Genomic DNA, 21642 nt, shown 5'->3' with positions numbered 1-21642 from the left:
TCTGTAAAGAATTGGTACATTCTCCCCATTTCTCCATGGGTTTCCTCTGGGAGCTTCAGTTTCCTCCCACTCTTCATAGGTTAATTGGGATATTTGAGCAGCACCATGTTCATGAGCTGAAAGGTTTGTTACCATGGTGTTCCTATACATTAAAATAAAGAAAATACTTTGGAACATTCCTGTTTGGAGTAGGCTGATGCTGTTATATGGGAAGTTAGTTACAGTAGAGTATATTTATCTGCTATTGCACATTTAAACTAATTAAGCAAAGATCAGTGTCTCCTTCCATCAGAACATTAAGGGTTTGAAGTATATCTTGAAAATACTTTCCTTCAGGATAAGAACTCCTTGAAATGCTGGGATATTAAGATTTTGCATTTATGTTATTAAATGATGCCTTTGACTTGGCTGCATTACGCAACAAACTTTGGAACTATTTTTGTTATAACGTGCGCGTGTGTAATGTCTCTGCCAAGATATTCTGCTAGATATGGACTACATGGCCTGTTTCTGTGCTGTAAACGGTTATATGGTTATATTCTGATTATCGAAGTGGTCAATTTCTAGCTGGTAGTATCTGTAACTTTGATTGTCTGACAGCTTACTCCCACTGCAGGGTGGAGAGGATAGATGACTTAGTTCTTGGGAGTAAAGTTTCCAGTGACCAGTCCCATTCCACCCATATCGATACAGTATGCACCTCTACCTCTTCAGAAACGAAAGCAAATGTGATATGTCACCTGTGGGCCTTAATATCTTCTGCTGATGCACCATTTAAAGTATCCTGTCAGGATGCATCACTGTGTGGTATGGGAACTGCTCTGCCCAAGATTGCAAAAAATTGCAGAGGATTGTGAACACATCCTAGTTGATCACACATAAACCCCTTCCCTCTATCATTTCCATCTATACTTCCTACTGCCTTAGAAAAGGAGCTAATGTATTAAAAGATTCATCCTATCCCATCCACACTCTCTTTACCTTCCTTCCATTGGGAAGTCAATACACAAGAAAGAAATAATCACTGGCAGATTCAAGAAAATATTCTTTCCCACCATTATCAGACTGCTGAATTATCCTCACAATAGCAGAATTATGTTGCTTTGCTCTGTACTGACTAACCTCTCTGTGGTAAACCACTATTATACTGTGATTGGCCACTGTCAGCTGGACTCACCTCCCAAGACTGATCCTACCCATTACCCCTTTGTATTCTCCCAACTCTCTCTGCCATAATCAGTCGATGAGATTCGTTGATGCTTCAGTCTATAGTCAATAAAAGCCTTTCAGTCTCACAAACTCAGTCTTTTATGGTAATTGATGGTGCTTCACTCTCTGTAAATGCACTTCTATACTGTATATTACCTCTTGTGTATTGTATGGGGTGTCTGGCTAGATTGCTTGAAAAACAAACTTTATCTCTGTATATTGGTATAATGGTCGTAACTTAAACCTTATAATTGTTTATAAAATCATAAAGGGCACAGATAAGGAGGACCATCGCTACTTTTTCCCAGGGTAATGGAACCTAAAACTAGATGGCGTAGGTTTAAGGTAAGAGAAGAAAGATTGAAAGGTAATGTGAAAAGAGCAATTTCCCCCCTACCATATGAAACAAGTTGCCAGAGGAAGTAGTAGAGGTGCATGCAATTACAGTGTTTAAAAGGCATTTGGACAGGTTGATGGATAGGAAAGGTTTGGAGGGATATGAGCCAAATGCAGGCAAATTGGACAAGCTCAGTCAGGCACCTTGGTTGGCACAGAAAGTGCTGTATATATAATTCTATGAATATGACTGAGTTGATATTTAAATCATCGCTATCTGCATTTGATAAGGCAGAAATAGGCAGGAAATGAGCTACTCTTGCTCATGCAAGAATGCTCCGGAGACTGCTGGAAGAGTAGATGAGTTTTGTTGTATTTATTTACATTATGTATGGAGCCTTCCAGGTTCCATAGCAATAAAGTAAACTGTTGCCAACATGCACTCAAGCCCCGCAGCTCATCATCGTTTGGACTCTTAGTTAGTTTTGTAAAAATCCTTATCACTAAACTAATAATTGTTTGGTCCAAGAAGTTTGTTTCATAGACAGAAGACCAATTAAGGGCAGTGTCTTTTTCCACATGACTCCAATATGTAGTCCATGTTTTGTTAATTCCTGATCAAAAACACTTTGGATGCTCAGTCAGGATTACAGTAAAATCCCTAGTATCTGGCACCTCTGGGGATTGGTACTTGCCTGATAAGTGAATTTGTCAGTTACTTGTGTGCGATTGGTAAAATAATAGCCAGCGGTGCCAATTTTAAACTTTCATATTATTTAGCTATTTATTTTCATAATTTTTTTTATTGGTTGCTTGAAGCTGCCGGTTAATTGAATTCCGATTAACTGGGTTTTCACTGTATGTTTTATTCTAAACTTGTTAACTCTTAATGCCTCTTGAAACTATCGAGACTCATCACAGATGGGATAGTAAATGCTGTTTATTTCCTGTGAACAAATCCAAAAATTATTTCATGTTTTAGCAAAGATTACAATATGGGTGAATAAATGCACATTTTTATGAAAATTTGAGTTATGGTTTTGAATAGATCTCCAATTGTAATGTTGCATAAAATTCCTAATTTGACAAAGTTGTACTTTATTACTCATTATAATTGTATTTAAGAGGCTGAAATGATAGTAAACCTTTTCATTTCATATTTTAATGGACCACAATCTTGTAAGATATATAAATGATTAAATCTAGGTCATAAAATAGTTCAGAATTCAACAAGAATGTCTGCAAACGCTGTTTTTTTATTTTTTTTTATTTTTTGCACTATGCGTCATATCAATAACAACATCTACAAACGATCATCATCAATATATACATAGTGACATGTTTTCTTTTCCCCCTTCCTCTCTCTCCCCTTCCCCACCCCTCATCAAAAATCAATAAATAAAAAAACACATAAAACAAAGAAATAACCAAAAAAAAACCCAGAAAAAAAGTCGCATCATCAACTTTCACATATTTAAATCGTAGTGTGCTTATAATTATGTTGTTTTAAGAGATGGAGGTTTGTGGTCAGCATTCTCTGATATATTTTATGTATGGTTCCCAAATTTGCTCAAATAATATACACTTGTTTTTCAGATTGTATGTAATTTTTTTCGTATGGAATACTCTTGTTTATTTCTGTACCACTGTTGTATTTTAAGGTTTGTTTCCAATTTCCAGGTTGTCAAAATACATTTTTTGGCTACTGCTAGCGCTACCATAATAAATTTTATTTGGGCTTTGTCTAATTTTAGTCCTAATTTTTTTTGTCTCTTATACTATTTAACATAAAATTGTTTGGATCTTCTGGTATATTATTTTTTGTGATCTTGTTTAATATTAGGTTTAAATTTTCCCAGAAAGTTTTTACTTTTGAGCATGTCCAAATTGCATGTAATGTTGATCCAATCTCTTGTTTGCCACAAAAACATCTATCCAATGATATTGGGTCCCACTCTTTTAATTTCTGGGGAGTAATATACTATCTGTGTAGCCAGTTATATTGAATCATATGTAATCTACTATTTATCATGTTCCTCATTGTTCTTGTACATAACTTCTCCCATGTTTCGTTCTTTGTCTCTGTGTTTAAATCTTTTTCCCAATTTTGTTTTGGTTTATAATTTATTTCATCTTCTTCTTTATATTGCAATTTGATGTACATGTTTATAATATTTTTTTTAAAATTATCAGTGCGTCTGTGATTAAATATTCATAGTTGCGACTTTCTGGTAATCTCAAACTATTTCCCAGTATATCTTTTAGATAAGTTTTCAATTGGTAATATGTAAACATTGTACTATGTGTTATTCCATATTTATCTTTTAATTGTTCAAATGTTAATAAATTATTTCCCAAAAAGCAATCTTCTATTTTCTTGATTCCTTTTCTATCCTATTCCTTGAAAAAAATACATTGTCTATTGTAAAGGGAATTAATGGGTTTTGTGTTAATATCATTTTTGGTATTTGATAATTTATCTTTTTTTCTTCCAGGTGTATTCTTTTCTATAATTTAAGTATGTGATGTAGTACTGGTGAATTGTTATATTGCACCAATTTTTCACCCCATTTATAAAGTATGTGTTCCAGAATATTTTCTCCCAATTTGTCTAATTCTATCTTAGTCCAGTCTGGTTTATCTCCTCTCTGATAAAAATTTGATAAGTATCTTAACTATGCCACCCTGTAGTAATTTTTGAAGTTTGGTAGCTATAACTCTCCTTGTTTGTAACTCCATGTTAATTTTTCTAGCGCTATTCTTGATTTCTTACCTTTCCATAAAAATGTGCTTACCATTTTCTTCAGTTTTGCAGACACTAGGTTGAATGCAATTATGTCCTCTCTGCTCACATCAGATGCTTTCCCCAAAAAATCTTCCCACTCTGTCCACTTTTTCTCTTCCAAGAAAATTCTCCTTTAAATTAGTTTAACTGTTTTCCCCAGATGTCCTTTTCTTCCGTGTTCAAGGACGTTTTCTTATGCCCATCTCACATTTTTGCATATATCCTGAATCAGGATTTATTGTCACAAACAAGTTATTAAGTTTTTTGTTTTGTGGCAACATTAAAGGCTAACATTCACATAAACATCACAAAAATAATTTTTAAAAAGTGCAAAAAAGTTAAAGGTAGTGTCTTTGGTTCATTGATCATTCAGGAATCTGATTGCAGTGGGGAAGAAGCTGTGCTTGTGTTGCTGAATGCTTGTTTTTAGGCTCCTGTACCTTGTTCCTGATGGTAGCTGAGTGAAAAGGGTATGGCCTGGGTGGTAGGGGTCCTTGAGGATAGAGACTGCTTTCTTAAGACACAGTCTCTTGTAGATGTCCTTGATGGAGGGAAGTCTGATGTCCGTCATGTGGCAGGTCAAGTTAACAACCCTCTGGAGTTTTTTTTTCTTGTTATGTGGGTTGGTAGCTCCATACTAGATAGTGATGCAACCAGCCAGAATGCTCTCTACCTGTAGAGGTTTTCAAGAGTCTTTGGTGACATATGGAATCTCCTCAAACACCTCACAAAGTATAGCTACTAGCAAGCATTCTTTGTGATTGCATCAACATGAAGGCTCCAGTACAGATCATCGGAGATGTTTGCACCCAAGAATTTGAAATTCTTGACCCTCTCCACTACTGAGACTTGATGAGCACTGGATCACGTTCTCTTGACTTCCTCCTGAAGTCCACAATCATCTTGGATTTGTTAACATTGAGTGCCAGGTTGTTGGTGTGACAACACTCAATGAGCTGATCTATCTCCCTCCTGTTTGCTTCCTCATTGCTGTTTGTGATCCTGCCGACAACTGTGGTGTCATCGGCAAACTTGTAGATAGCATTAGAATTGTGTCTGGCCACACAATCACAGTAGAGCAGTGGACCAAGCACATATCTTTGAGGTGCACCTGTGTTGATAGTGAGGTGGAGATGTTGTTTCCAATTCGTATTGACTCAGATTTCAGATTTATTATTAGAGTATATACATGACATCATATACAACCCTGAGATTCCTTTTTCCTGCGGGCGAGGTAGAATTACAACTAATTGGTAGTGCAAAAAATAAACTGAACACAGTGTAAATATGTAAACAAATAAAGAACTGTAAACAGATAATGAAATAAACAAACTGTGTAATACAGAGAGAACATGAAAATCAATAAAGTGCACAAGTAAGATACCTTGTATGAGTTACTGTTTGAGTTTGTCATTGAGGAGTTTGATGATGGAGGGGTAGCAACTGTTCCTGAAACTGGTGGTGTGAGTCTTTTGGCACCTATACCGCTTTCCAGATGGCGGCAACGAAAACAGTGTGTGTACTGGGTGCTAAGGATCTTTGATGATTGCTGCTGCTCTCCGACGGCAGTTCTCTGTAGATGTACTCAGTAGTGGGAAAGTGTTTTGCCTGTGATGTCCTAGGCTGTGTCCACTACCTTTTGAATGGCTTTACACTCAGAATTATTGATGTTTCCATACCAGACTGTGATGCAGCTGGTCAGCACACTTTCCACCACACCTCTGTAGAAATTTGCCAGGGTTTCTAGTGTCATACCAAACCTCTGCAAACTCCTGAGGAAGTAAAGGCGCTGATGTGCTTTCTTCATGATGCCATTGGTGTGTTGGATCCAGGGAAGATCACCGAGATAGTGACTCCTGAGAATTTGAATTTGCTCACCCTCTCCACCTCTCATTCCCCCAGTGATCACTGGGTCTCCACCTCTGGTCTTCCTCTCCTGAAGTGAACAATCAGCTCCTTAGTTTTGGTGACATTGAGCGCAAGGTTGTTGTCGGTGCACCATTCAGCCAAATTTTCAATCTCCATCCTGTACACTGACTCATCCCCTTCCTTTATGCAATCCACTACCATGGTGTCGTCAGGAAATTTGTAGATGGTGTTATTGTTATATTGAGCCACGCAGTCGTAGTGTAAAGTGAGTAGAGTGTGGGGGGGGGGGGGGTAAGAACACAGTCTTGTGGTGCTCTAGTACTATGGAGATTTTGGAGGAGAAGTTCTTTCCAATCTTCACTGATTGTGCTCTGGAGGTGAGGAAATCCATGATTTGGATGATGAATCCCAGGACTTGGAGTTAGCTGATCAATTTTGAGGTGATGATGGTGTTAAATGCTGAAATTTAGTCAATAAAGAGCATCCTGATATATGCATCTTGCTGTCCAGGTGTTCCAGGGGTTTGTGTCGAGCCAGTGAGAGAGCCTGTTACCCCAATAGGCAAACTGGAATGTTTCCATGTCACCGCTCAGACAGGAGCTTCATCACCAGCCTCTCAAACACTTCATCACTGCTGATGTAAGTGCTACTGGTTAATAGTCTTTAAGGCAGGTTACTACGCTCTTCTTTGGCACTGGTATGATTAACACCTGTTTGAAACTGATGTTTCAGTATCTGAAGTGAGATACTGAAGATATTCATGAAAATCTTGATAAGTTGGTTATCACAGACTTTTAATAATTGGCCAGGTACTTCAACTGGGCCATTCCATAGCGACTCTTCTCCTGTAAATTTAATTTATCCCATCTCAATAATAGTTTATTTTCTGTGAGGGTCTAAATTTCACGATTTATACTTTTTTCATTCCAACATTCTCTGATATGTTCTCTCTTCCCCTACCAACATTTCACTATTTTTGTCCTATCCGTAGTCGATGCGTTCTGGATGTGTTCTTTTGCCCCCCCTTCCTCTATTTTGTCCGTGGCCTCTCTGTCAACTCATTGATAAACATCTTTGTTCACCCTTATGCTATACCTTCCCCCACCGCCCCCCCCCCCCCCCCAACCCTAAGCCTTGCTTCCTGGGAGTTCTCTTGTTTCTAGAGAAACAATTCTGCTGCTCAGTTTAGCAGGGCCTCCATATCCTTGGTCTAATGGACAATAGCCATCCCTCCCCTATCATTTTCCTTTAATGAAGTGGCTAAAGCGAAGGATGATCCCTTAGAAGATGAGAATGGGGAATTGATATTATGTAATGAGGAAATGGCTGAGGCTTTGAAAAACTATTTTGTGTCGATCTTCACGGTGGCGAACAGGTCCAACATGGCAAAGACAGATATTATGGATGTAATGGGAGGTGAAGACCTTGAGAGGTAGTACTCAGAAAATTTGAGGGTCTAAAGACAAATAAATCCCCAGTCTTGATGGCATTGAAAGGAATGGCAAAAGTTATAGTTGAGGCTTTGGTGATAATTTACCAAAATTTTCTGGACTCTGGGCAGGTCCCATTGGATTGGAAGATGGAAAATGTAGCCCAACTCTTTAAAAAAAAGGATGGTGGCAATAGGCAGGAAACTGTAGGCCAGTTAACTTAACATCTATAGTTGGAAAAATGCTTGAAGCTCTCATTAACGAAGAAATAGTGAGGCATCTGGAGCAACATAGATATATCAGGCTGATATCATGGATTCATGATAAACAAATTTATTGGGAGTTCTTAGAGGATATAATGAATGTCGTAGATAGAAAAGAGCAGATGGACATTGTTTATCTGGATTTCCAGAAGGCATTCAATAAGATGTCGAATGAAGGACTTGTACAGAAGATAAGGATGTATAGAGTTGGGACTGATGTATTAGCATGGATATATGATTGGCTAACCAATAGAAAACAGAGAATTGGAGAACCGGGGTGTTTTTCAGGTTAGCAGTCAGTGGTGAGTGGTGTGCCACAAGGGTATATGCTGGGCCCGTAACTGTTCACGACATGCATAAATGATCTAAAAGAGGAAACAGAATGCAGACTATCTAAGTTTGCTGATAACACTAAAGTGGAAAAGCAAATTGTGCAGAGGATACAGAGAGTCTGTAGATATATATATATATATATATATATGTATACATATATGTATATATATATATATATATATGTATACATATATGTATATATATATATATGTGTGTATATATGTATATATATATATATATGTGTGTATATATATATATATATATATATATATATATGTGTATATATATATTTATATATATATATATATATATATACACATAAGGGTCTGGCAGATGGAGTACAATGTTGGTAAATGTGAAGTTATCCACTTTGGAAGAAAAAATAGAAGATCAGAATACTATTTAAATGGCAAGTGATTGCAGCATGCTGCCATTCAGAAGGATTTGGGAATACTTGTGCATGAATCACAAAAGGTTGATTTGCAGACGCAGCAGGCTATCACAAAGGCAAATAGAATATTGGCCTTCATTGTTAGAGGGATGGAATTTAAGAGCAGGGAAGTTGTGCTGGTACTGTACAAGGTACTGGTGAAGCCACATCTGGAGTAACACGTGAAGTTCTGGTCTCATTACTTGAAAGATGTAATGGCTTTGGAGGTGGTGCTGAGGAGTTTCACCAGATTGATTCCAAAGATGAGGGGTTAACTTATGAGGAGAGATTTAGACATCTGGTACTGTTCTTGCTGGAATTTAGAAGAATGAGAGAATATCTTATAGAAACATATAAAACTATGAAAGGCATAGATAAGATAGAGGTAAGTAAGTTGTTTTCACTGGTAGGGCAGACATAGCCTCAAAATTCAGGGTGGTAAATTTAGAACAAAGATGAGGAGGAACTGCTTTTCCCAGAGGGTGGTGAATCTATGGAATTCACTTCCCATTCGGAGCAGTGGAGGTCACTTCAGTAAATATATTTAAGACAAGGTTGGATAGATTAGGGGAATAGGGGAATTAAGGGATAAGAGGAAAAGGCAGGGAGGTGGAGATGAGCCTATCATCAGATTAGCCATGATGTTATTGATGGGCCTACTCCTGCTCTGATTTCTTATGTTCACGCATGCTCCATGCCTTCACATAAATACTGGATTAGTGCCTACACATTAAATTATGCCATCATATATTTACACAAAAGTGCAGTTCATTATTGAATTGGGTCCTTCTATTAATGCAATGGATCAGGTAAAAGAAGGAGCAACACTTAAAAATAGATCCTGCATAATACGATGATGACATTTTCATGTATTTATAGCAAGCATTAGTTCTATAAAGGTGCCAGTGCTATAAATTAATTTTGCTCAGAATACCATCTTTTTTTGTTGCAAATTTCCAACTTGACATTGACCTCTGGAGAATATTTTGCTGCTGCAAAATTAGAAATGTCTGGCACCACTCAAAGTCTGTGAGAAAGACTGTGGCATCTGAAGGAAATGGTTTACAAGAAATACCAGTCTGCAAAAAGCAGATCTTTTTGGCTGTATAAAATTTGTTGATTTTGTAAGTGGGCTGACAATACATAAAAAAATGGGAAAAACTGTATTCTTTATTCATAACAAAATGTTAACTAGAAATGTGATTCTTATCTGTCTGATAAAATAATTCGAGGTATGCAGATGGTTCAGTTTTGGTGCAATAATTGCAGTTCAGGAACAAATAAGAAATGAATGATTACATTTTAATTGGCATTGTCAATAAATGTCCATGTTTACGAGTGAATATGGAAGTTTTTGGTAGGTATTCACTAACCAGGAATACTCCTACAATGAATTAATTTTTAAACATTCATCTGGGTATTGATGGTAACACCAGCATTTGTTGCCTATACCTGTCTGTCAATCAATGAAACAACAGGAGCTGGGGAGCTTAATTTGCTCACTGGGGTGAAACACAAATGTCTCCAGATGCTGTGATTGTAGTAAAAAAGCACAGAAATGCTGAAGGAACTCAGTCGATCTCGCCAGATCCATAGGAGGTAAAGATATATTACCTACGTTTCGGGCCTGACCCCTTTTTGTGGAAAACTTCTTCAGGGTCGGCATCCCTTGAAGAGATTTTGCAGTGCATCAGCTGAATGGGGTGAAAAATTAGGAGAACATCTTCAGGTCAGGCTGCCCTTGAAGAGATTTCTCAAGGGTCTCTTTTCAAGATTTCTTGAAGATTCTCAAGATTATTTCTTCAATGTCTCCAGTTCGCTGGAGACTGCTGGAGGAATAGGCAAGTTTTGTTCTGTTATCTTACTTGGTGTCTTCTAGGTTCCAAAACAATGATTTAATTTGTCACCAGTCGGTATTTGCCCCATTTATTTATTTGCATGGATTCCAAGGTTGTCAATTCTGGAATGATCCTTAGTAGCAACCTAGACCATGATAATAGATTAGAATATCCAGTGTGTCAGTTGCTGTAGTTCATGCTAAAAATACCAGTTTCTCTATGACTTAACTGATTTCCACATTACTGAGGCCATTCACATAAGAGTGATGTTGTGAATCATTTTGGAGCTGACCTGTTGAAAGCATGTGCATGAGTTTTTTAATTGCATTTGTAATTGATTAATGATTTGAGCATGTGCTCTATGAGTATTTCACCTGTTATTCCGTTGGTGTTTTTTAAAAATAATGTTATGGAACCAAATAGGCAAGATTGCTGGGTGAAAAGGTGACAGCACTAACTAGATTTGGCGCTGCAACCTTACCTGCGAATTGGTGAAATATGACATTGCCCTAGATTAATCTATTTTCTTCTTTACCCTTCCTTGCTTTATATTAAGGTGTCTCATTTGGATCTCACCTCCATATTCCACATTTGGTTGAAGAAATGATCCATGAAATTTGCCTTTGGATGTTAGTAGCCAAATTTTGTGACAGAATTTTCAACTGTCCCTCTTTTAAGAGATGCGTGCAAAATGGAGCTGGGATAGTGACCCACCCATTCAATCCCTGCTGTCCCACTTTGATTGACTGCACCGATACATTTTGGGTAGCCAAGGACATTTTCAAGGATCTCGAAGGGTACTTCAGCAGATTAGTCTCTTTCGTTAGAGGGGATCTATTGTCTGTTTCTGTCTGAGAAATGAGCAGTGGACCAGAGTTGGCTTTCTCATTAGGGACTGGATCAAAGGCCAAGAACAGGCTTACAAAGTTATGTTTTGAAATTATGTTTCTTGAGGACCAGTTTTGGGAGAGCTCCTGTCTTTCTGAACATTCTTCCTCATCACTCTAGCTGCTTTTTTGTTTGCTAGTAAACATTCCTATGGAGCCCTGGTGGTTTGATCTTAGTCTTCCAATTTTAATTAACTTTAGGAGGTTGATTATTGAGATCTTCATCAGCAAAGTATTTCTACTTCCAGGTAAGTTGGTCATTCAATACTTACATTCCTACTGGGAATTTAAAATTGCACCTTAAATATAATTCCAGTTTGATGTCCAATAAGCATGTTTTGATCAACCAGTAATCATGCTTGTGCAGGTCTGGCAAGAGATGTGTGACTTAATTTTACCACTAACATCGAACAGATATTTTATAACCAAACAATACTGCATAATTGACAGGTTCGTGGGCTATCTGATATACTGGTGTCCTGCTGAATTGTTTATTTAACATAAGGACAGCAAAGCATTTCCATTAATACTGAGTGTGAATTCATACTAATGGAGAACATCTTTAGTTCTCATTCTGGTGCAATTATCATTTTTATACGTGGATAACTTTGACAGCTTTGTCAAATTAGATCTGCTTTCCCTGCTCTTTCTCCAGAATTCAACAATTATTTCCCTTTCATTTCAGGAGACGAAGTGGAGGATAGTCTAATTTGCTTTGGCTAGGATGGCTTTAATCGCGAGATTATATTATAAAGAGTCATATCAGTGAATTCTATTTCATTTCGTAACGAAACTGGCAACTATGCAGATTCTAATGCAAATCTGTTATAGCTCCAGTCATTTGTCATGTATTGGGATTTGTGTATGTGTGTGTGTCGGGGTGGAAATCAGCTTACAGCAGTGCAGAATGCACATCGTTAAATTGCAGATTTCAGCTTTCAAGTATTAGTCAATAGTGTGAGTTGCTAGCACATTAAGTGAATCATGTTCTCCAGTTGATAAGCATATTTCTGTGCTCATTTGTTGTTATCTTCTAACGGAAGCCTGTTTTCTTCATTCTTGTTTTCATCACAGCAATTCATCAGAGCAGCAAGGATCATCTAAACCCCCATTAACCTCCTCCAATATGACGTCACGAATACTGCTACGACAGCAGCTCATGCGCGAGCAAATGCAGGAGCAGGAACGACGAGAACAGCAGCAGGCAGCACAGTTCGTTCAACAACGGGTGCCAGTCAGCCAGACGCAGGCCGTCAACGTCAACGTCCCCACCAACCTGCCCACAAATACTCAGGTGCCCATGGAAGTCCTCAAGGTACAGCTGAATCCTTCCATCTGTGTTTCTTTTAAAACTATCCTACATTACAAATTATGTGCTTTAAAAAAAAAAGTTCACGGAGGCAATGATATTTTGCCAAATCTAAATTAACCATAGAAGCGGCAGAAAAATAAAATGCCACATAAATATTTTTAACTTTTTTCTGGATATCTTATCAGAATGTTCAGCAGCGTTCTTAGGAGCATTATAAAATTAGCGATTTGCTGTTTCTTTGTGCAGTAATAAACTAAATTTGATTTATGAACAGTTGTCATATTGAATTTTCAAGGACTTTTATAAATATTTTTTGTGAAGTACTTTTTTGAACATTTTATCAGTTGCAGAAATGTAGGTTTTTCAAAAAACTTCTTGACTATTTAAAAAGACTGGCCACTGCAGGAGCTTTATTAGCATTCCTCTTTTAAGGGAGCTCATGTATATATTTTCCTAATTACTACTGGATCTTGCTATGGGAACTGCTTTGAATTTTCTTGTTGTGAATCTTCACTTCAATGCAGAAAAAAAATGTTCTGACTTTCATTATGCCTTTTATTTCCTTTGTATTGTTTTAATAGAAGAAGAAAATTGGAACATTGAAACATAGCAGCTCCGTTATTTAATTGCTTTGCTCATCAATGAACAATTTTGAAGCTAATGAAGCTCATAAAAAGAATGAAGTTTTCAGATGATTCCTTTCTGGGGCCTGTTAAATTTTGCTTTTGGGAGACTTTTCTAGTGTCATTACAATTGTAAGCACACGTGTAGTCTACAACGCACGCAGTGTCCCTACAATGCTTCTGTAGCATTAATATTTACTTTCTTTAAAAATTAAAGCAAATTAAATTTGCAATTTATTTTTAAATATGTCATCTTTTATTGGTAAGATTTTGCTTTACTCCATTGTGGGAAACTACAATAAGTTCTGGAAATAAGACAGCATTGACACTATTCTTCATGAAAGGATCTCAGAAATTGGTAGAAGATTTTCATGCTTTGAATTTATTTCACTGAGTTCTCTGTTCTTTTCTCTAGAATAAAAATCCTTGCAAATAATCCAAACATAGTAAGTGGACAACATTTGTACTCCAAACTTAAATAACAGGTCATTCTTCCTGTTTAAAATGAAATTGCTAACACACTTTGAATACCAACTGCTAAGGCAATGCTATTCTTAAGTAGTAAAGTTTAATTTGGAAAAGAGTTGTGATCATTTTATTTATATGATAAGAACTTGTACTGAAACAAAAACACAGCTTAGAGTGCATGTTGCAAGGGAAAATATTCCATTCGAATATTTCCAATTTGAGTTGGTCTGCAGCAGGAATCTGATACATTCCAGCAATGGAATGTTGCCTCTTCTGGGGAGGTTCAGATGATACATGACAAATTTACTTAGAATAAGAAAGGATTTTGTCAAGTGGATTTTGGTGGAAAACTAAATTGTGTTTAAAAAGGTGATAGAATTTTTTTAAAAAAACATAAGCTGGAGAATCCTCACACATTAGGGGATTTTGAGACCAAGAAAGGGGTAGGACTGGGTCCTTGAAAGAGCATTAAGGCAGTAATTCATAGGACCTGAAATGATTTATCCCATTTTATTGAACGAGGCAAGTGAAGAGATTTGCTGTGCCTTCACAAAGATCTTTGTATCCTCTCTGAGCAACAGGTGAGGTCCTGGAGGACTGGAGAGTAGCCAATTTTGTACCTTTGTTCAATATGAGAAATAGGGAAAATCCAGGAAATAAAACCAATGAATCTCACATCAGTGATAGGGAAACTATCGGTGAGGATACTTCAGGATAGGATTTGTGCACGTTCAGAAATGCATCGCCAGATTATGCATGGTCAGCATGGCAGTCATATATTGCAATTTTGATCAGGATTTTTGAAGAGGTAACACAATTGATTGACGAAGGTAGTACAGTGGATGTTATGCACATGGACTTTCATAAAGCATTTGGCCAGGTCCTCATGGTAGGCTGATCAAAAAGGTACTGATGCATGGGATTCTAAATTGGCTGGCCCATAGAAGACAGAATGTAGTGATGGAAGGCTGTTATTATGGCTGGAGGTCTGTGACCAGTCGTCTTTGGCAGGCATCAATGCTGGGTTCCCTGTTGTTTGTTACATACAAAAATGACTTGGATGGATTTGTAAGTTTCCAGATGACTCAGATTGGTGGATTGCATAGAGCTATCAAAGAATATAACCAGATAACCATCAGTGACAGATATGAGCAGAGAAATTTAAAATTGAAATTTAAAAAACCCACACAGACACAAAGGTTCTTCCAGACAACGCAGGATTTGAACCATAGTCCCAATCGCTGGCACTGTAAAGGCATTGCGCTAACCGCTACACCAAACGTGCTGCCCTTGGCAGATGGAGTTTAATCCAGACATGCAAGGTTTAAGGGGAAAGTATACACTTAATAGCAGGACTGAAAAAAGCTTTGATATGCAGAGATTGGGTGTTCAGATCCATAGCCCCATAGGGAGTGCCCACACAAGTAAATTGGATAGTAAAGAAAACGTATGATATGCTTGCCTTTATTGGGCAGGGCATTGAGTTTCAATGTAAGGAAGTCATGTTGCAGCTTTATAAAACTTAGGCCACACTTGGAGTATTTGTGCAATTCTGGTTGCTCCATTACAGGAATCGAGGGGTTGGAAAAGGAACAGGATGTACCAGGATGCTGCCTTGATTAGAGGATATGAACTACGGGGAAAGGTTGCATAAACTTGGGTGGAATTCTTTGACCGAGGCTGATGGGAGACCTGATGAACGTTAAGAAAATTATGAGAGGCAATAATAGGTAGATCTTCAGAATCTATTTCCCCAGAGTAAAATTTCAAATAAGATAGGACATACCATCAAAGTGCGGGAGGGGTGAATGCTTAAAGGAGATGGGCAAATAGCTTTTTCTATAGAGAGGGATAGGTCACTGGACTGGGCTGCTAGGAGTAGTGGTGGAAACAGATACAACAGTAGTGGCTTTTACATAGGAAGGACATGTAGGGAGATTGAGTGTCTTGGGCTGTACTTGCTAAAATTTAGAAGAATGAGCAAAGATAATAGAAACGTATGAAATTATGAAAGGCATAGAGGTAGGTAAGTTGTACCCATTGGTGGGAGAGACAAGAATTAAGGGACATCACCTCAAGATCCAGGGTAGTATATTTAGGATGGAGATGAGGAGGAACTGCTTTTCCCAGAGGGTGCTGAATCTATGGAATTTGCTGCCCATTTGAAGCTATGGAGGCCTCCTCAGTAAATTTATTTATGCCAAGGTTGGAAAGATTTTTTTACTAAGTAGGGAAATTGAGGGATACCGGGAAAAGGCAGGATGGTGGAGATGAGCCTATCATCTGATTAGCCATAATCTCGTTGAAAGGTGGAGCAGGTCTGATGGACCATATGGCCTACTCCTGCTCCTATTTCTTATGTTCTTGTGTGGAAGCAGCAGAATTTTAGTTTAATTTGGGCATCATGTTCAGCACTGACACATGGGCTGAAAGACCTGTTCCTATTCTGAACTGTTCTCTCTTCTAACCATTTTATGAATGAATTAATGTGTTCCATTTCCAAGAAAAGTTGGGAATAGTGGATATAGGTTTTACATTCTAAGGAAAGGCTCTTTAGTATAATAATCGTTTCTTAAATTTTCAACATACCTGCTACAATGCTAATACATTTGAAATTTTAGAAGGAAAACATACTTGAAACAAATTATTGAAAAGAAACTTCCAACCCAATTTTGAAAGAAAGAAATTGTGGGATTTATACTTTGGAGAAGAGGTAGTCATGGCCATCTCAAGAATATCTGTGGATCACATGAGAGTCTTTAAAGTCTTAATTTGGTACATTATTTTGTGTTATTTAATTAGTCTTTGGATTAGAAAATTTTGTATGATTTACAATGTTGCTTTCATGTATTGGAATATTATTAAACTATTCTTTCACTGATGTTGAGGGGCACTGATGCTCTGTCTACCACAGCAGTGCATTTCTACTCCAGACAGTATACATTCATCTCCAGTCTACTCACTTGCGTCTTACCGAGAAGACTTGCTGTGTTACCTTTAGTTTTTAGATGCCCTTTGAAATCCTCCCATTTCTGGAGTGGAAGTCGTACTCAGTTGTGAGAAGTTGGAATGAAGTAGGAGTGGAAATAATGAAACTCATTCCTTCTGTTTCAGCAATTTAAGAAATTAGTGATGAGCTGGCATTAGTGGCAATACTCCTGGAAATTGTAAGTCACTGAAATACAGCCTGAAGTGCTCATGTTATTCTTGACAAAACATAAGTTAATATTAAGCCAATTTGAATCAGCGCAGATGGTATAGAAAATGGTTGAAGGTATACATCCAGATAATGGATCCAGAAAATATTTTGGCTGCAGTACTGTAAACTTGCATTCCAAGACAATTCAAATCAAGTTGTGTTTAGTTGTCGTTCCTACCATAAACCTTGCAGTGTACAGTGAAAAAAACAAGATAGCGTTTCTCCGGATCGTGGATAAATTACCTCAGAAATTTTTTTTTTTACAAATAACATATCACTTGTAAATATCATGTTACATCTGCTAGCCCTTTGTCCACGGAATTTAGAAGCCTCATATCTAGACAAGTTTTACCATTTACAACTATAGTACAGAATCCTGAACACAATGTCAGGTTTGGTTCCAAATCTAGGTGATATGCACATGCCACATCATTTCAAGCATTAGTCTCTTCTTCTGAAAACTGGAATAAAAATACCTTATATTGAGTTCAACACTGGCCAAGAAGTCTGGTAGCCCTAAGTCTAGCTGATGAGGATGGAGGGAGAGAAAAGTAGCACAAGAGCTCTGCCCTGATGGAAGTATAGTGGTAGTGTGGGATATACAGTGAAGAAAGATGGCAGGTGGTGAGATAGATGGTGCTAGAAGGCTATTTAAACTTTCCGGGAGGTAGTAGGATTGGGGTCCTCTGTGATATGGGAGGTGGGAGATCAGTATTAGTGAGCTTGTACATTGATTGGGGGGGGGGGTTGGGGGGGGGGAAGGAGGGAAGTAGGAGAACAGGATCAGGTGGCATGCTAGGGGCTGAAAATTAAATATCAACTTGCTGATTTTGTGGAATTTTCACATCCAGTCACTGCAGTGTATGAAAATATGCCCTGTTTAAATGTCCATCAAAATCCCTACAATCCCTGCACTGTCGGTCATTAGCAATTCCCTCCTCCCTCTTGTGTGTTTGAATCTGAGCAGTTATTTCCCTGGTATGGGAAATGAACATTTATTGAAAATGTCTTTACTTTCACGGTATTCCCCTTTCTCTAAGAACACAACAGATTCTTGCTATGTGCTTGTTCAATTAGTTTTTAATCCAAACTGGAACGCAATAGGGAGGAGCCTTTACTCTCTGCCAGTTCAGTGGTGGCAGTTAATGAGGCATCCTTGGTAAACAATGAACAGCTGGTGAGCCAGAGAAGTCATACAGGATCCATGGGTAGAAATGGTCAGTCAGTGTTTTGGATTAGGATCCTTGATCAAGACTATTTTTGTGGTTCTTTCATGAAGCATCCTTGAATGTTCCAATATAATTAAGGGAGGGAAAGTTTGTGAACTTTATGCCAGACTGAAATTTTGCTTCTCAGTCCTGGGCAATTCATTGTATCGTAGAGAGTTTGCTATTGTGTATTGTGACGTGATGTAAAGTAGTAGGTGGGACAGCTTCAAGTTCCACTCCTCCCTTGTTTGCAGTGATGTCTCAAGATGCAGAAAGTATATGGACATCACACAGTAAACCATCAAAGAGGAAGATGCTTCCTTGGAGCCTTCATCACAATGTTTTCTCACAAAATTGATTCATTCCCTAAAATGTGAGCTATTTTGCTTGGGATATTTTCTCCATGCTCATGCATTGTTTAAAATGAATCGTGTTCTGAGGAAAACATCCAGTGTGTTACTGCAATTAACACGTGGCAACTGAATATAGAAGAATAGTCATGAAGATGTGAAAAAAAGAGAGTTTCAGAGATTAAGAATTTCCCTTTGATGTGTCTCATCTTTGAATGTTTTTAGTGATGAATTGTCTAGAATTTGTTACACGTCTGTGAATTCATACCAGGACTTATGCTATCAGTCAGATTCTCAAGGACACTGGTAGGTGCATCATCTGCATAGGCCGAACTTGTATAAAGTAGGCAGATTACTGTCAACTCTTGTTCAGGCTTGATGGTAAGGCTGCCATATTGAACAGTGCAATCCATCTACCACCATGTTCAGGCCCACAGCAAAAGGCTTTATCCACATATGGTCTTTAGGTGTATCCCCCATTCAACAATTATAGAGACTTCCTTGACGTCACATCCATAATGACCTGCTGCATCTTTTCATGAACCAGCTGCACAACAGAGCCAAAAGTTCCCTATTAGTGGTAATAAAGGTGGCTGATGTTGTTATTTTCCTGTCTCTGGCTGTTGCCATGCTATGAAGAAGCTATCAGTAATGTCACTCCATCTGCAAAATTGCATTAAGGAGGAAATGGATCTCTGTGCTCAAGGAGAATTTTATTTATTAACCTCTCCATGGGCAGATAGCAGTAGGTAGTGCAACCACAGGGATTCTTAGGGATTGTGTCATTCCTAATAATGCTTTTGACTGGATACACATTAGATTGCAAAAGCTACATCAATATTCCCATAATGAACCATCCATGAATCAATGTGGAGAGGCTACCTGTGACTGCTGAAGTTGCGCGGATTAGACTATGTGGTGCATTTGCTCAGCATTGAGATGTGTGGCCTGGGGTGGCCCCCTGGGTGACACAGTGTTTGATGTGATGGAAGCTTGTGTGATAACAAGCCATCAGGTGATTTATTTCAGGGGCAGTACCAGTAAAGGGGAGGGATTCATGCTCAGTTCCTGGCATAGCAGATTTCTTCAATGGGGTACATGTCCATGAGTTTTTAACCCAGAATGTTGATTAAAATTTGCACCATGATAAGTGCAATATCAATGATCAGTGATTCTAAAAGCCTTTTCTAGCAAATTTGGCACCTGCAACTAAATATGAGCTTTGCCCGTGACACCCCACCTCCTTGAATGAGGTGTTATTACACAGCAGATTGCTGTCATGCCATCAGAATCCTTTTGTGCAGATACCTACAGCAAAGGTGACAATAAACTGAGAAATCATACCTTACCTGCTGGTTGGGTCTGTTCCACTCTGAAGAGCATTGGGTCCAGGCTCTGCACAAGCTTCGTTCAAAGTTGGAGCTGGGCTTACCCATGCTCCCAGTGTATTACTTGTGCATTTGGCTGAGCCAGCCTTGGATTTCCTCCAGGTGCTCCAGTTTCCTCCCACCATTCAAAGTATAAAGGGTTCTAGGCTAATTTGGGTGTAATTTGGTGGCACAGTTTAAGTGACTGGAATCGGTTTCTACCTTGCTGTAAATAAAAAAAAATAAAAGTTTAAAAAAATACATTCTACTATGCCTACCTGTCAGCTTTCTTTTGTACATTCTCTCCTTGGGTATGACTTCTCAGCTTGCTGCCACCTTCGCTGTAGGCATCCTGCACAAAAGGATTCTGATCACACGACAGCAATCTATTATTCAATGATACCTTATTCAATCGTAATGTTAGTGCTCTAGATTGATGAAATTATATGAATGAGATTGTAGCCTGAATTTTATGTGCAGCTTGTACGAGTAGGGGATAATTGCCCATTGTGATGCCTATATCACAGTTTTCCAATGTAACACTCATAATATTATACCATCAAATTAAATATTTATATTGTGAACTATTGGTACTAATTCAATGTTGGCAAATAAACAAAATTATAGCTGAATATTTAATCATAATAAATGTTAATGCAATTGCTGTAACGTTATTTTGAATTTCAAAATACTTTCTTTTCAGAATTGATAAAATCAGCTTTCATTTTTAAAAAAAAATATGGTACTTCAGATCCCTGATATAACTTGCAGCTTAGTTAACAGTTTAATTGATAAACAAGTGGTGCTAATTTGTTCAGAAAATTATTATTGGCTAATGTTATTTGTTTCCGAGGTAACATCTTAACTGATAATCCCAATGTAAGTGATTGTAACACCTACTCAAATTGCTACTTTATATGTACTTATCTGAAAAGATAAATAAGAAAAGTTAGTTATAAGTAGATATTGTCATTTTAGTAATTTTTTAGACATACAGCATGGTAACAGGTCATTTTGACCCATGCGTCTGTGCTGTCTAATCTACACCCAATTAACCCACACCCCCGGGACATTTCAAACAGTGGGAGGAAAATGGAGTACCCGGGGAAAACCCACGCAGACACAAGGAGAACATACAAACTCCTTACAGACAGACAGGATTCAAATACCGATCCCCATCATTGGTGCTGTAAAAGCATTGTACTAACCACTACGCAAACTATGCCGCCCTGTACTGTATGTGCAGTCAAATGGCTTACTCAATCTTCTGTAACAGTATTATGCATGGTTTTCATAAACTACCCATAAAATATTACATTACAGTTTATGTATATACAGTTAAACTTGCTCTTGTTGCATGTGTTTTTATCAAAAAAAACTTTTACAAATAATTAAAATAGTAACTGTAAGAATAATTGGTAATTAGAAATTGGCAATTGGTTTACCTTCAGATAACTCGTACTTTTCCATTGCTCTAATAGTAAAGCAGAAATCTAGTTTAATATGATGTAAAGATTTGTCCAATGTCCACTGCACTCTCATCAGTGTAATTATGTCTTTCTGGTAGCCAGAACTGCATGCAGTACCCCAGCAAGAGTCTTAACAATATTTTTATAAAGTTATACATAAATACCTTATATATTCTTTGCCCCAGCCAATAGTGGCAAGAATCCTATATGTCTTCTTCACCACTTATTCCACCTTTGTTGCCATTTTATTTGGGGATTTTGCAAGC

The 21642-nt window shown here is 37.8% G+C and overlaps 1 protein-coding gene and 1 long non-coding RNA gene across 13 annotated transcripts in view; one reads left to right on the top strand and one right to left on the bottom strand.

Annotated features, from left to right (window-relative positions):
* Positions 1–21642, top strand: part of LOC138763236 (microphthalmia-associated transcription factor-like) — a 296887-nt gene that overhangs the window by 139930 nt on the left and 135315 nt on the right. For all 10 annotated transcript variants that reach the window (XM_069937072.1, XM_069937068.1, XM_069937073.1 and 7 more), the window contains one exon: positions 12455–12695. In XM_069937072.1, coding sequence (XP_069793173.1) covers positions 12455–12695 — 241 coding nt within the window. The remainder of the gene's footprint in view (positions 1–12454; positions 12696–21642) is intronic.
* LOC138763238 (uncharacterized) lies at positions 13549–20356 on the bottom strand. 3 transcript variants are annotated; one of them, XR_011357435.1, is made up of 4 exons: positions 20186–20356; positions 19890–20075; positions 16779–16888; positions 13549–13726 (listed from the first exon to the last, which is right to left on the bottom strand). It is a non-coding gene; the product is annotated as an uncharacterized lncRNA (long non-coding RNA). The 3 variants fall into 3 exon arrangements; XR_011357436.1 differs by lacking the exons at positions 13549–13726; positions 16779–16888 and adding an exon at positions 14275–14891 and having other exon boundaries at positions 19885–20075; XR_011357434.1 differs by lacking the exons at positions 13549–13726; positions 16779–16888 and adding an exon at positions 14275–14891.

The sequence above is a fragment of the Narcine bancroftii genome, chromosome 5 (genome assembly GCF_036971445.1).
Source record: "Narcine bancroftii isolate sNarBan1 chromosome 5, sNarBan1.hap1, whole genome shotgun sequence".
NCBI classification, from domain to species: Eukaryota; Metazoa; Chordata; class Chondrichthyes; order Torpediniformes; family Narcinidae; genus Narcine; species Narcine bancroftii.
The sequence above is the reverse complement of the archived record's forward strand: the minus strand, read 5'-3'. Positions and strand labels throughout refer to the sequence as shown.